An 11,081-nucleotide genomic window follows, 5' to 3' on the forward strand; every position below is an offset into this window, starting at 1 on the left:
CTAGTGGAACACTTTCACCAGCAAAACACCGAGCAGGGTGGCAAGCGGGATGGAGCTGAACTGGACGCAACTAGCCGCACTGTGGACGAGCAATTCTTCCACGAGCGTTGGTTTGCAGTAATCGGCAGTCTGTATCGTGGCACGCCATTTATGATCCTTCCGGGTGAATCGCGTCTCGAGGAAGAGGTTCACCAGCTCGACCACATTCTTCGCCAGTGCCGGTTGTCGCGAAAGTACCCAGGCAGATTCTGAAACGAGCATACCCGAAGCGTTGATTTGGATGTTTATACGACAGCAAAGGCAATGTTTCATGCTTACCGATCTGATGGGTGGAGTTGATCGAGGTGCAAGAGTACACAACGGCATAACTGCTATAGTCCGTCGCCACTACGTCGATCGAGGTGTCTGCAAATGGGAAGTTTATGCTGTGATAAGCGAATCACTTCGAAACGACCGCCATTTGTTGCTAGTGCTTGGTTTTGTGTGCGTGTTCCTTCTTTCCGCAAAATCTAACAGCACCACCAGTGATGAATCATAGCGTATTTGGAAAATCCCAAGGCCACTTACCCGGATCGTTCGGGTCGGTCGTGTTGAAACGCTCGTAAAACTTCGGTATGCGGGCGTCCTGGAAAACTTTCGGATCCGCTTTTCCGCCCCGATAGATCGGTTCGCTGTCAGGACCGATCTGGTACGATTGGCGTATGCTGAAGCTACCCTGTTCACCCAGCCGATAGTTCATCACCACACAATCCTCGTGCTGTGGGACAGCCGGATCGTTCAAGCGCCGTACGTCGTACCATGTTCCGGTAAACTATTGAACAAAAAACGGGTAACCAGTAGTCCATTTGTTCGGTGCATTGGGAAGCTTGTACACACTCGCCTACCTTATCCTCTTTGAAGTTGTAATCTTCCTCAAACTGCAAGCAGGCAGTCGTTAGCAGCTTACCATGGCTCACATCAATGGCACACCACAGGTACGCCATTGTAACCATCCAAAATGGGATCAGCTTCATCATCACGCTCAAGTTCGTACAGCTGGGATTCCCTTATTTTTCGGCACCACCCATACGACAAACGCCCCCTTTTGGTGTAATTTTGTTTGTCTAACGCCTAAATTATTGATAACTAGCGCTAAACGCAACCGATCTTCGCACTTGTTAGCTTCACTTGTACAACCGAGCGTCGGAACCGTATTGACCCAATTGGCCTGTGGCATGCAGATGGCAAGTCGCCTTGCGCTAGTAGTACAGTTTCTCTCAAAAATCACAATATCAAAGTCAAACCGTGCGAACGAGACAGAGCGATAGAAAGGAGAGTGATCGTGTGTGATCTACGCTCAGTTTTGTTCTCGCTGTGTGGGCTTATCAGCAGTACGTGATTTGTATTGCAGTCTCCATATACAAACGTACATTTAGCTGCGAAACCAACACAGGGCGATAAATATTTGCTGGTGTTGCAAGAAGTTGAGCAGTCTAACAAAGATTCGGTTACTTGACTGACTCACAAACTATCCACAGCGTCCAGGGATGGGGAATTGAAGCAAAGGGTTTCGATTGCGTGAGGTACAATTTCATGTCACCAAGATCATTTCAATACCTGTTTGTAAATAAAATGTAAAAGTAAAATTTAAATGGCTATTACTTCACCTTCTGATGGTTAAAGGTTCAACCAACTGCTCCTTGTGTAATCTTCGCACACTAGCGTTTTATTTTTTCGCAAAGCAAATCATGACACTAACCAGCAACCGGGCTAAAGGCGATAAACAAACTTTAAATTACCCGAAGTAAGCTCAACCAATGCTGTAAAAACGCTAATTGTCAACAAAAGTGAAGAGTGCAGCTTGAAAATTCTTTCCACCCCGTTCCGTACCCTGCCGACATCCGTTTGGCAATTCGATGCCCGAAGTACTGATTTCATTAACTTTTCATTTTCATTTGAAACTTTGCCTGTCCCTCCCAGATTGTACCGAGCAAAGGCCACGGATGGACGGATCGGTTTCGTGGTTTCTACCACTGTTTGCTTTTGGCTTCCAGCAGCAAAGCTCGAATTGCTCGTAAAAATTAGCCAAAGTGTTCTGACTGGCTTTACGTTTACGCGATCTCCCGGTTGCCAGGGGTTTTGGAAAGTTTTCCACTCATCATCACAGTTTGTACGATGGAACCTCGTGGAAAAGGTCCCGGGGTGGCAAATGGAGAGATGGGTAGAACATTAGAAGCACAACGAATCGAAGAGCTGGTCCGCACTGCTGGGTGAGATTGTGCCCTGTGGACAATGGCTTATGATGCAGTTTTTGAAGGAAGGGAACGATAAAGATTATAGTTTATTACTGTTGAAGGTGTATGTGTGGTTTTTTACATTGTTTTGGAAATGCAATGCTGTCTGCAGCGGTGAAGATCTCCAGAGTGGTTTTGGTTTTTATTTTAAAAATGTTTCTAATGAAGGTAATAGCTTCATGTGAACCTTCCTCATATAGAGCATGAATTGAGCTTCTAGATTCAAGGTACAGTTCGGTCTGGACAACAATTTGGATTACATTACTTAGTAATGCGTTAACTCAAAAATTGGAAGAAACGAGAGAGATAGAGAGCTCTAAACGTCATTAGTATCGGGATATTGGCACCTGAAAGTATACGAAGTATTAGATTTGATTACTCCAAACAGTTTGTAGCTGATTGTGCCTTACTTGCTCTGACTTTGCTCCGTCACGCGCATATCCTGCCGTACGAAGTACTTATTCACCAGCTTGTCGACAACGTCCAGAACAGACGCACTGATCGTACGCTGCTTCGACAGTACCCAGGCCGCCTCGGCGGACTTGCTTTCGGAAAGGTTCTTGCAGTAGTAGATCAATGCGTAGTTATCATAGTCAGTGTCCAGTATCCAATAGTTTGAGGTTTTCGGTGCTGTCAAAACCAAATACAGCTTGAGTTTTTGGTGTCGCGTACTCTTCTCACCATACCGGTAACTTACGTCCTCCAAACGTAACGTTAAACTTTCCTTCCAGCGGGAACTCGTCCGGAAAGCTAACGACCGCCTTCCCGATGCTACATTTGACCGTTGTGTTGGGCAACCGTTCGCAACAGTTCTGTACCTTCACGGAACCATCAGCTTGGGGTGTGTACGTGGCATACCCACAGTCACAGTCCTTCTCAAAGTGTTGATCGTAGCGTGAGATCTCATACCACCGTCCGTTCACATACTGCCAATGGAAGGAATCTGCTCAGTTCAACGAACGGTGCAACCCGGCCAAGCGGATACGTACTCTCTGCAGATCGAAATACTGTACGATCGGACGACTAGCCGAATCTGGACACGGTTGGTTGACGATCCTTTGACCCAGTGCAATCGAACCGAGTGTTACTGTCACCACCACCAACAACCTGGCATCGGCTGTAAATCGCATGATGATTGAACCAAATACCCAAGACCAAGCGCACCTTATCACTACCACAACTCCCGACAAACTGGCACGGTGGACTGGCAAACACCCGAACACATCTCACTTTCGTTTTCTGTTTTCGTTCCAATCGTTTCTTTATTATACAGTGTATAGATTATGCTGACTTATCTACTGATAACCCCGTACACACATGCGCACGTTCGCCTGGGACTGTGTGCACTGGAAATGGCGGACTAAGGGACTGGTTACAGCTCTGCCGCATTCGCATCTGCCGGACGGCACAATGAGAGCTGCTGTCATGAACGTCAAACTTCATCCAAAGGCATGCGGCAGATGCGGTTGTGGCAAAGCTGTGACCAGTCCCTAACCTAGGTGGCAGGATGGCTATGCGTCCACGGAAAGTGGCTCGCATCCGTTCACAGTGGTGGCAAAATGACTAAGCTCGGTTCGGTCGGTAATTTCTGTTCCATGGGGCAGCTGGTGGACAAATGATAGCGTTGAGTTGTAAATGGCGCTTCTAGCTGTCGGATGAATACTTACAGTTCCTCCGTGTGGTTGGTAACGCGTATGTGGGCCAGCTCAAAGTACGTCGATCGGAGGTACTTTACGCGTTCGATAACTTGCGGATTGTTGGGCAGATTGGGCGTGCGGGACAGCAACCAGTAGCCCTCCACGGCCTGGTTCATCTCGGCAAACGCGGCACAGGAGTACACGACCGCGTAGTTGACGTAATCCGTATCCACCACCCAGTAGTGGGTTGCGTTGTAGGCTGCCAGGAAGCAGAGACATGTGAGCGATCGTCCGCTTCAACGAACGGCTTGTCGAACCTACCTTTACCGAAGGAAGCGACCAGCTTCCCAACCGTGGTAGTGGTGGCGGTGGTGGTCACGTTGGTATTATCCTGTACCAGCTCTTCGCTAAACACACCTCTGCCGCTGAAGGTGCTGGTGGTTTCATTGTAGGGCAGATAGCCACGGTAATTAACCTCCAGCGTCATGTCGGCTGGTTGTCCTCTGCGGTACACGATCGATACGCACTCCAGATTCCGCTCGTAGTCTTGCTCGTATCGCTCCAATTCGTACCATTGTCCAAGGTACTGGAATGGAGGGTGCACAAGAGAAAAGACATTAGAAATCTTCGAATCGTTTGAACTGACGTGGACAAGGTTTACGGACGAAACAGCAATGCCGAAGGTATTCATTTAATACAATACGTCCGCTTTATTGCCGAGTGCGGTCGGCATTGGCATCACGGTTCATCATTAGCTACCGGTAAGCAACGACAATGAAAGGCTTTTACGAAAGAGCTAACGAGACGCACACAACCCACAAGCCCTTCCTCGATGGATCGTTGCCATTCACCTAACGCTGGGATGTGGCGTCTTTATAAATCACGTCCGTAAGGCTGAAGTTCAAGCTAGCTGCGGCCGCCCCACCGATCGTTAGCACCCCACGGTAACAGACGATCAAGTGGAAAGCGACGCTATGGGCGCGCGAGATGGCATTCTTTCGTGCACCTGCTAGCACGTTAATCAGCTGAGCGGGGTTGCCCGTTTCAAGGCAGGTTATGCAAATTTTATGATCGAATGCGGCCTTGACCAGGTCGTCAATAACAGCCAGACCAGCGGCGTCCAACGCATCCAGCTTCGCGAGAGGTCGAATTTTCTTCCTCAATACCTCGGCACGGATGAAGCTGTACTGGCACCATTAAATCCTTCGGTGCAGATGCACGATCAAGAAAACCAAACCCCCAAATCGATGAGCGGCCAACGAACACCGAAGATTATGCAATTTTAGCGACATTATGGTCGAGCTTAGATGGGGTTGTTCCAGAGCGGCGCACGCCGAAACGCCGCAGCATAATTAAGGAAGCACCGTTTCAGCCTAACCAAAGTGCCGTGCCAACCAGCAGGCTGGACGCCCACTTGGGACATCACGGCAACCGTAACAATCGGTGACATCACGGGTCGTCTTTGTCGTCCCGCGAAACCCCAAAGCCCAAACTGTGGTCGCCCATCGGTCGTAGGCAAGTAACAGCGTAATATTTATGTAATATCCGCGGGCAATTTCGACCCATTTCGTAAAGGTTACCTAAACGAGATGACATTTTGTGCGGTGGCACTCATTCGCCCGTGTAATATGTTTTATCGTACCGCAACGGACGCTCCGTGAAAGTTTCCGCAAAGTTATGCTGGTGCTTTCATCGATTTGTTTGGTGGTTGGTTAGCGTAGCAAAACTTACCTTCTCCACCTCAAAGTCTTTCACGTAGGGTACATTAATTGTGGCCAGTGAGCAGTTCCCGTCCTTCACTAAGAAACCATCCACATCGAGCCTGTTTGCGAGTGCCGCCAGGGCAAAAACGAACAACACCTTACTTATCATCTTCTACGGTTGTTTAAAAACACTGTCACAACTTCCAAACACCAAACGTCGTGTAATATTCTGCGATCGCAAAGGGTTCTTGCACCACGCAGCACGTTTGGACCGATCGCGCACCGATCCCGTTGATCCGTTTCGGTCGAACTCCAACGACACACTGGAGATGGTTTGGCAAATCCGACGTCTCTTAAGATAAAATCGATTACGCAAAGCATCTTCAGCTAAAACCGAACGCTGGTGGTGCCTGCGCGATGTTTCACGGTGGCCTATTGGGTTGTATTATTGCGCGGGTATTTCTGGGAGGTACAAAAGCAGTAAAATGTTTACGAATAAAATTTAAATAAGCTGCGAAATGTGCTAAAAACAATGATACGATAAAAGTTGTGTTTTGCGTACGACGGGTTGTACGATGTTTGTTTGACTTATTTTTGAATTTTTTGATAGTTTTCATTACATAATTTAAAATAAAATTAAAAAAAAAAAAGAAAAAATTTGATAAAAATTGATAAAATTTTGAACAAATGGTCTCATGCTTGACTGTATGTGTATCCATTTTTGAGTAGTGTGTTACGTTTGAAAATAATATGTCCACTGTGTCGTTAGCTTTACGCCACAGTGCGATGAGTGGTTTTTTACATTGCATACTTTTGGGCATTTAACTTTGTAAATTCGTTTTTACAAGACATGGGACATTCATTATTCTTATGAAATTAAATTGAAAACAAAAATTGAATGAAAAAAATATAAAGTTAAAAATCCCAAATAGTTCAAGGTATATTGTTGTAAAAACCAGCCAGACTAATTAGTTACACAACAATGAGGAGAGTATCAATATTGAACCCGTTATGCCGTGGCAAAAACAACATCCGTGTATAACACAAAATATTAATGTAACCAATAAACACACACTTCTACTATTACTATATTATCATATAATTCGAACATAAAATAAATTAATCATATAACTGCCAGCAAAAAAAAAACAACCAGAAAATCATTGTGCATTAACTGTTACGAAAATTTTTTATTATATTCTTCGATAACACTTTGCTTGTGGTAATACACGCATACTCTTTACAATAGACTAAGACGTTTATTGTTGCATCTGTGGGAGGACAAAGACAACCAAAGAAGTAAACAAAGAATTACTGCTGGAAACAAATCTCAACACCGTTTCAATTAACGCTTACCCTTCGGCAAAGTGTTCCGTAACGATGAGCTCATCGTCTACGATTCCAGCCGCTTCCTTGAGCATTTCGATTCGGTCCCTGAGCTCTTCATCTTCCGGCAGGGTTGGAGTGCGGGAAAGCAGCCAGTAGTATTCTATTTCCACAAGTAAAGGAGAAAACATGTTATGTCACCAAGAAAGTGCGTGCGTCCCTGCTGTCCAGCTTACCGAGCGATCGGTCCTGTCCGAGTGGTTCGCAGCTCCAGACAATTGAGTAATTCTCGTAATCCGTATCCAATACCCAGTAGTTCGATTCATCGTTCGCTAGCCGGGGCAGAGGGTGAACGTTTAGTCGCAGAAAACTCACCAGCTCCCGGAGAGCCCATACTCACGTGCACCGTAGAATGATACGTTCAGCTTTGCCTCGAGCACCTCCGCTTCCGGGTAGCTCAACAGTGCCAAACCGTCCACCGCGTACAGCAACCCGTCCGTAAGCCGGACGGCGGAATTGAACACGCGGATAGAACCATCCGCCTGGCGGCTGTACTCGGCCGTTACGCAATCCGTGTTTTGCTCGAAGCTTGCCTCGTAGTGCTCGAGATCGTACCACAGCCCGAGATACTGGAACCGGCCGTGAAGGAGAATGTTTAAATGGACCCAGCTGTACCCGCCCGGTGACACTCACTTACCCTATCCACCTGGAAGTCCTGTACGGCCGAAACGTCCGTACGGCAGGGCCGTTCGAAGATTGTACCCTGGACCAAAGTGGCCAGCAGGGCAGCGCACACCAACTGCTTGAACATGTTCACCTTCAAACTCGAAAAGTCTTACAACCCGTGCTAGATGTTTCGCCGGTTCCACGGGAGCATCTCTTTTTATATCATTTGCATAGATAAGGGGATGCGGGGTTTGTGTAGGAATCGAATCGAAAGTGATAAGAGAACCTTGTTTGATTCATATGCATCCTCCATGTATCATCATCATCGTCGCTATCATCGGTTTTGTTCGCGGGAATAATCATAATAGTCGAGTCAAGCGTACTGTCTAATCAAAACGGTGAACGATGTCGCGGTCGGGGGGGCGTAAAACCGACCCAAAACCCCCCTGCCCGACTCGAGTTTGTTCCAGAACCCAGAATTCTGACCGAGTCACGGCCCACAAAAACAAACCACGGTACCGAAAAATTGAAATATCATTCAACCGGAAGCCATGAAACCTGCGGGGCCCCACCTGAGTTGTGCCGCGGCGCAGAGGGTTGGCCGGGGTGTATCAGTATCAGGCGTGCGGTATGATAAAACGAACGTTACATAAATTCAACAACAGCCTCCACCACGGCACGGTTCTTATCGATAAACGCAACCCCCAAATTGCATTGCGTTTCGGAACCAATTTTATGCTCCGTTGATATCGAAAGGAAACCCGAAGAGGGGGGGGGGGGGGGGTGGTTTGTGAGGGTGCAAAAGAGTAGCCCACACGGGTTGTGTTCGTGGCGGGGCGTAAGAATCGTGTACGAATTCGTAATCACGACCGCACTACGTACAATCGCTTGGTGTCCGCTTATCGAGCGGAAGATATTGTGCGCGACGCCGAACTATAAAGCCCTTACGGTCGTCTTTTCAAAGGTTCAGTGTACAGGTGTGTCTTGAAGGAGGCGAAGAAGAAATTTCCCACAAACCCAAACTTACCATGCAGACCACGTTCGTGACTGTTGCGCTATCGCTCGCCGTAGCGTGTCTCGTTGGCCCGGCATCCGCCAGCATCGTATTCGATCGTGCCTGCCCGGCGGGGATCGAAGCGATGCAGTACTTCTCGGTGCAGAGCTATCTCGGCAAGTGGTACGAGATCCAACGCTACGAGAGTGAGTTCGAGCTGAACTATGACTGCGTGCAGGTGCGCTACACACTGAACGAGGACGAATCGGTGGAGGTGTCCAACTCGGCCTACAACCTGTTCAATGGATCGTCGATAAACGCGCTCGGGCGGGCTGTGCTCTCCTTCCCCGATGAGGAGATCATTCAGGGCAAGCTCAACGTGTCGTTCTTCGGCGCTCGTAAGTAAACGGGGAACTCATTCGATGCCATGCGAGACATGTTAACCTGTGAAATTGTACTACCTTGTATCGTCACAGCTAACGATCTCTCGAACTACTGGGTACTGGACACGGATTACCAGACGTTCTCAGTCGTCTGGAACTGTCAGCCGCTTGGTGACGATCAGTCGGAGGAAAGCTTCTGGGTGCTGTCCCGCACACCGACCCTACCCGCCAACACGGACATAATGTTCCGCATCCAGTACATCATGCGACGTTACATCGATCGTAGCCAGGTGCGGTTCACCCGGCAACAAGATGATCGGTAAGTAATGAAGAACTGGGCAGGTGTGCACACTTCACGATCGGAAACGCTCTCTTTTTTTTTAGGTGTCCCGTGTTTTAGTATGATCAACGATCTGCCATTAGTGGACAGGAGCTAACGCAACTGAGCCACTGTACTGTAATTGATGTTGCTGTGTTCTATATTTACGTATCAGTATGTTACAATAAAAATAAAAATTAACGTTAACGCGTAATCCAAATGCGTTTAATCGGATGACCTGGAAGCTTATCGTCTCACCAAGGGCGTTATCTTATCGTTTCAATTTAGCGTTTATTACCAATTGCGAATAACTCTGCCTGGTTCAATGTTTACTGCATTTTCCATCATTTATGTGACGCTTCTGGCGTTGCGCATTTAGTAAGATCGTGGACAACGTTCGTCGGATTGGTTCGGTACCTCGAACTTGGACGCGTCGCCGTACTTCTTGACCAGCTCATCGACACGCTTCACCACAGCCTCATCGGTTGGGAAGGTAGGATTGCGCGAGAAAATCCAGAAGCCCACTGGTATTGAGGAGGAAGAGTTGCTACAATATCTCATCTCACTTCGCGTCATCCATTCCCGCGATACTTACGGACATTCTTGGAAGCGTCCTTGAAGAACGGTTCACAGGACCACACGACGGCGAAGGAGGTGTAGTCCGTGTCCAGCACCCAGTAGTTGCTTCGTTTCGGCTCTGTTTGGACAATGGAGGGAATCGGTTCGTTAGTAGCCCTTCAGGAGACACTACCCCACCCCAACCAAACACTCACTTGCTCCGAAGAAGGCCACACTAAGCTTAGCCGGATGAGTCACATCATCCGGATACGATACCACTCCCGTACCTTCGCCAACCACCCGCGTATTGTTGCTCAGACTGAATGCACCATTCTTCACGGAGATGCTATCGTCGCCCGTCTTCTGGTATTCGGCCACGACACAATCCAGATCCCGCTCGTAGAACTGCTCGTAACGCTTGATTTCGAACCAGCGGCCGGTGTAATCGTTCAGCGAGAAGTCTTTCATCGCCGTCACATCAGACGGACAGGCCTCATCCGTCAGCAGCCCGGCAACACAGGCCACAAACCCAATCACCACAATCGCGAACACACGGGCAAACATTGTGGCGGGCACGGTTTAACTTCAGCGCGCTCGAACCGTACTCGATGGAACCAACGGCAACACTAAGCAACGATCGTGTGCTGGCTGCGAAAGAAATTACCCTCCACGCATCGCTGATCGCGATGGCTATTTACCCCGGCACGGGATGTGGTGTGTATGTGTTGACCAGGGGGAGGCAATCAGCAAACAAAAACATTGGCCAGCAAAGATTCGGGAGAATGATCCGAGGCGAGGCGATAACCTCATCACACCTCACCTCGACTTTGGCCGGTAAGACAAAGATGTTGGGCGAAGAGGATCGCTCTTGGCGGTTATTGCTGCTGCTTGAGATCATCGCTAGAAACGACTAGAATGATGCCGGGCAGGTGTTGAATCGCGCGAGGGAAGATGGTGGCGATCGTTTACACAAGCAAACCTAACTCAACTAAGGCTGAGCATGGTGCCCGGGAAAAGACCAATCCCATACCTCCTCGCGGTCCTGGGCGGAGTGTAGCTAGATCCATCTAGATTTATCTAGAGTTTGCATACTAAATTGGGTAGTGGCAGTCCGGAGATAACGTGGTTGTCCACGCGATCACGTTGCTCCAAACCGATATCGACAAGGCTCGCGCGTTCGTTGTTTGTTTTCGGGGCTGGCGGACAATCCAATCTGATCCCT

At 48.3% G+C, this 11,081-nt stretch overlaps 6 protein-coding genes across 6 annotated transcripts; 1 reads left to right on the forward strand and 5 right to left on the reverse strand.

The window, feature by feature from the left end:
- Nucleotides 1–1,013, reverse strand: LOC128709184 (apolipoprotein D-like). The gene is made up of 4 exons (XM_053804168.1): nt 885–1,013; nt 568–811; nt 319–405; nt 1–248 (listed from the first exon to the last, which is right to left on the reverse strand). Exons 1-4 carry the CDS (start codon nt 1,011–1,013, stop codon nt 1–3), a joined length of 708 nt encoding a protein of 235 aa, XP_053660143.1.
- A 1,576-nt stretch (nt 1,014–2,589) lies between these two features.
- LOC128709106 (apolipoprotein D-like) lies at nt 2,590–3,403 on the reverse strand. Its single transcript, XM_053804090.1, has 4 exons — nt 3,263–3,403; nt 2,971–3,199; nt 2,684–2,903; nt 2,590–2,620 (listed from the first exon to the last, which is right to left on the reverse strand). The coding sequence occupies exons 1-4, from the start codon at nt 3,401–3,403 to the stop codon at nt 2,590–2,592; spliced, it is 621 nt and encodes a 206-aa protein (XP_053660065.1).
- Nucleotides 3,404–3,816: 413 nt separating this feature from the next.
- Nucleotides 3,817–5,782, reverse strand: LOC128709104 (apolipoprotein D-like). The gene is made up of 4 exons (XM_053804088.1): nt 5,642–5,782; nt 4,232–4,496; nt 3,941–4,169; nt 3,817–3,877 (listed from the first exon to the last, which is right to left on the reverse strand). The coding sequence occupies exons 1-4, from the start codon at nt 5,780–5,782 to the stop codon at nt 3,817–3,819; spliced, it is 696 nt and encodes a 231-aa protein (XP_053660063.1).
- A 1,071-nt stretch (nt 5,783–6,853) lies between these two features.
- Nucleotides 6,854–7,750, reverse strand: LOC128709107 (apolipoprotein D-like). The gene is made up of 5 exons (XM_053804091.1): nt 7,637–7,750; nt 7,340–7,568; nt 7,176–7,271; nt 6,970–7,102; nt 6,854–6,884 (listed from the first exon to the last, which is right to left on the reverse strand). Exons 1-5 carry the CDS (start codon nt 7,748–7,750, stop codon nt 6,854–6,856), a joined length of 603 nt encoding a protein of 200 aa, XP_053660066.1.
- An 883-nt stretch (nt 7,751–8,633) lies between these two features.
- LOC128717826 (apolipoprotein D-like) lies at nt 8,634–9,382 on the forward strand. Its single transcript, XM_053811498.1, has 3 exons — nt 8,634–8,997; nt 9,076–9,301; nt 9,367–9,382. Exons 1-3 carry the CDS (start codon nt 8,634–8,636, stop codon nt 9,380–9,382), a joined length of 606 nt encoding a protein of 201 aa, XP_053667473.1.
- A 294-nt stretch (nt 9,383–9,676) lies between these two features.
- LOC128717827 (apolipoprotein D-like) lies at nt 9,677–10,438 on the reverse strand (the record flags this gene model as incomplete). The annotated part of the gene is made up of 3 exons (XM_053811499.1): nt 9,677–9,825; nt 9,897–9,998; nt 10,075–10,438. Coding segments are annotated over 3 exons (615 nt in total), but the record flags the coding sequence as incomplete, so codon positions are not given.
- Nucleotides 10,439–11,081: the final 643 nt, after the last annotated feature.

Source organism: Anopheles marshallii, chromosome 2, assembly GCF_943734725.1.
Source record: "Anopheles marshallii chromosome 2, idAnoMarsDA_429_01, whole genome shotgun sequence".
Taxonomy (NCBI): Eukaryota; Metazoa; Arthropoda; class Insecta; order Diptera; family Culicidae; genus Anopheles; species Anopheles marshallii.

Excerpts from the sequence above, each read along its gene's own strand:
- LOC128709184 (XM_053804168.1), bottom strand. The coding sequence starts at position 1,013 with ATGAAGCTGATCCCATTTTGGATGGTTACAATGGCGTACCTGTGGTGT. Across the intron at positions 812-884 it reads ACAACTTCAAAGAGGATAAG|TTTACCGGAACATGGTACGA; the intron begins GTAGGCGAGTGT and ends TTTGTTCAATAG. Across the intron at positions 249-318 it reads CAACTCCACCCATCAGATCG|AATCTGCCTGGGTACTTTCG; the intron begins GTAAGCATGAAA and ends TGCTCGTTTCAG.
- LOC128709106 (XM_053804090.1), bottom strand. The coding sequence starts at position 3,403 with ATGCGATTTACAGCCGATGCCAGGTTGTTGGTGGTGGTGACAGTAACA. Across the intron at positions 3,200-3,262 it reads AGTATTTCGATCTGCAGAGA|TATGTGAACGGACGGTGGTA; the intron begins GTACGTATCCGC and ends TTCCATTGGCAG. Across the intron at positions 2,904-2,970 it reads TAACGTTACGTTTGGAGGAC|CACCGAAAACCTCAAACTAT; the intron begins GTAAGTTACCGG and ends TGGTTTTGACAG.
- LOC128709104 (XM_053804088.1), bottom strand. The coding sequence starts at position 5,782 with ATGATAAGTAAGGTGTTGTTCGTTTTTGCCCTGGCGGCACTCGCAAAC. Across the intron at positions 4,497-5,641 it reads AAGACTTTGAGGTGGAGAAG|TACCTTGGACAATGGTACGA; the intron begins GTAAGTTTTGCT and ends CCTCCATTCCAG. Across the intron at positions 3,878-3,940 it reads ACCAACCACACGGAGGAACT|CTGCCCCATGGAACAGAAAT; the intron begins GTAAGTATTCAT and ends TTTGTCCACCAG.
- LOC128709107 (XM_053804091.1), bottom strand. The coding sequence starts at position 7,750 with ATGTTCAAGCAGTTGGTGTGCGCTGCCCTGCTGGCCACTTTGGTCCAG. Across the intron at positions 7,272-7,339 it reads CGTATCATTCTACGGTGCAC|CGAACGATGAATCGAACTAC; the intron begins GTGAGTATGGGC and ends TGCCCCGGCTAG. Across the intron at positions 6,885-6,969 it reads ACGGAACACTTTGCCGAAGG|ATGCAACAATAAACGTCTTA; the intron begins GTAAGCGTTAAT and ends GTCCTCCCACAG.
- LOC128717826 (XM_053811498.1), top strand. The coding sequence starts at position 8,634 with ATGCAGACCACGTTCGTGACTGTTGCGCTATCGCTCGCCGTAGCGTGT. Across the intron at positions 8,998-9,075 it reads CGTGTCGTTCTTCGGCGCTC|CTAACGATCTCTCGAACTAC; the intron begins GTAAGTAAACGG and ends GTATCGTCACAG.